At 69.5% G+C, this 2,492-nt stretch overlaps 1 protein-coding gene across 1 annotated transcript in view; it reads right to left on the bottom strand.

Annotated features, from left to right (window-relative positions):
- The window catches only part of PRRT1B (proline rich transmembrane protein 1B), a gene marked incomplete at both ends in the record, with an annotated part of 8,339 nt that extends 6,050 nt beyond the window's left edge, over positions 1 to 2,289 (bottom strand). Inside the window, one exon of the mRNA XM_080668342.1 lies at positions 2,280 to 2,289. Within this exon, the coding sequence (XP_080524468.1) occupies positions 2,280 to 2,289 (10 nt within the window). The remainder of the gene's footprint in view (positions 1 to 2,279) is intronic.
- Between the last annotated feature and the right edge of the window lie 203 nt (positions 2,290 to 2,492).

The following is a 2,492-nucleotide window of genomic DNA, read 5'->3' as shown; positions in this document are numbered from 1 at the left end:
CACTCCAACACACAAGATAGCTGCCCCCATGTGGTCAAAGATCCTGCCCCCATGTGGACACAAGATGGCCACCACAAGATGGCCAGCAGGGGAGGGCAGTTGGGAGGGACTAGGCCTGCAGGGAAAGGCAGTTGGGAGGGACCCAGGCCTGCAGGGGAGAGCAGTTGGGGGGGACCAGGCCTGCAGGGGAGGGCAGTTAGGGGTGACCAGGCCTGCAGGGGAGGGCAGTTGGGGGGGACCCAGGCCTGCAGGGGAGAGCAGTTGGGGGGGACCCAGGCCTGCAGGGGAGAGCAGTTGGGGGGGACCAGGCCTGCAGGGGAGGGCAGTTAGGGGTGACCAGGCCTGCAGGGGAGGGCAGTTGGGGGGGACCAGGCCTGCAGGGGAGAGCAGTTGGGGGGGACAAGGCCTGCAGGGGAGGGCAGTTAGGGGTGACCAGGCCTGCAGGGGAGGGCAGTTAAGTGAAAACAGGCTGGCAGGGGAGCACTTAGGCATCAATCAGTCTGGCAGGGGAGTGGTTAGGGGGTGATCAGGCTGTCAGGCAGAAGAGGCTAGGGGCAATCAGGAAGGCAGGCAGGCAAGCAGTTGGGAGCCAGCAGTCCTGGATTGTGATAGGGATGTCCGACTGCCCGTTTAGGCCCGATCCCACCGGGATTGGGCTTAAACGGGCAGTCGGACATCCCTCGAGGGGTCCCAGATTGGAGAGGGTGCAGGCTGGGCTGAGGGGCACACACCCCCGTGCACGAATTTCGTGCACCGGGCCTCTAGTAAATAAATAAAAATAAAATAAGGCACCACCACCATGCTGGGGCCTTGGGGAAAACGAGGAGGCTGTTTGCTGTCTGAGCCAGCGGGCCTTCGGGTGCCCCCAGCTGACGGTGACCAGTGCCCACGCCCCTTGGAGTCAGGCCCCAGCCCCCTCTGAACACGCCCTCCACAGAGCCAGCCAGCCAGGCCTGGGAGCCCCTGCGGTGGGCCTGGTGAGGCTGAGCCACCACGTGGACGGGCTGTGACCTCACATCCAGGCCTCCTGTCCTCCTGTGTGACATGATGACGATGGTGACCACCATTTCAGATGGTGACCGTGAAGACGAATAACAGCAGCCATCGTAAAACGGTGCCAGCGAGCACAGGGCCAGGCTCCCTTCCGCGGGCCCTGCAGGCCTGGGGCAGCCTGGGGGCTTTTATTTTCTACCCCCATTTCGCAGATGCAGGCTCATAACAGCAGGTAACCCGAGCCCCAGCCAGCAGAGCCACGCCAGACCCCGGTCCCCGCGGGATGCTGGCACGGGATGCCGGCCCTGCCCCAGTTATCGGAACAAAAACCGCAGCTTCCCTGGGCCCCGCCTGGGCAGATACCTGGCCGATGGCGCGGAGATAGGGCTGCCGAGTAAATAAAAGTGCCGGCGGGGCTGCCAGCCCGGCTGGGGCTCTCGGGTTCTGGACACTCGAGCCTCCCGGACATTCCGGCGGGGAGGGGACGGGAGGTGGGGGAGGCGCTCCAGGGTCAGGGGGGTGGGGGGTTGCGGTCAGAGCCGCGCCCGCCCTCTCCACGCATTCCGTGCGAGCGGAGGGCGGGAGAAGCCCAGGTGCCCCCCCACGCCCCCCTCCAAGGACGGAGCTGTGCACCGTCCCCCACCTCCCCAGCCCTCGGGCCGGGACTCCCGGGGCAGGCGCGGCGCGACGGAGAGGGGGTCTCGGCTCACCGCCCCTCCCAGGCCCGGTTCCGGTGGGCCCGTCGCGGTTCCCTGAACGAGCCTTTCCAGGGCCCGCCAACGCCCGCGACCTCTCTGGCCCGCCGCCCTCCCTCGGGGTCTCGCGGTCAGCGGGGTGTCTCCTCCCCTCGCCGTTTCTGCCCCCCTGGCCAGGGCGGCCCCTGCCCCGCTCTCAGGACGGCAGCCTGGCCAGAGGGAGGGCGGCGCGTGGAGGAGGGGAGCGGAGAACGCCCCCCAAATTGCCACTCGAGCCCCTGCTGCCCGCCCTGGGGGGCAAGGTGGGGCTGCAGGGCCCCAGGACCGCGCCAAAGGCCGCCCCTTCTTGACTCTCCCCCAGGTGTGTCCCAGAGCTGGAGGGGGGCCTGGCCCAAACTGCCTGAACTCTCCACGGAGCCTCCCGGCCGCCCCCGCTCCTCCCCCCACATTCTGAGGGGTGTCCCAGGGCAGAGCCGGATTGGGGCCCCGCGGAAAGAGCCCCCTGCCCCTCCGCCCGCAGCCCGCCGCCCGGACCCACGGAGCCCGGGCTGGGAGGGGCGCTCATCGCGCACAGGGTCCCCGCGTCCTCACCTGCGTCCATGGCGCGGCCGGCGGCGGGGCGAGCGGGGCGGCGGGGCGAGCGGGGCGGCGCAGCTCCCGGCGCCCGGCGCCTCCCGCCGCCGTCGGACCCGGCTCCGCTTTCGCCGCGGGCTCGGGTTTCCTGGTGCGCGGCGCGCCCGGTTAATAATTGACCGCCGGGCTGCGCGGTGCCAACAGGTGGCTCCCGTGCGCCCAGCGCGCCGC

Source organism: Plecotus auritus, assembly GCF_963455305.1.
Source record: "Plecotus auritus genome assembly, chromosome: 5".
Classification (NCBI taxonomy): Eukaryota; Metazoa; Chordata; class Mammalia; order Chiroptera; family Vespertilionidae; genus Plecotus; species Plecotus auritus.
The sequence above is the reverse complement of the archived record's forward strand: the minus strand, read 5'-3'. Positions and strand labels throughout refer to the sequence as shown.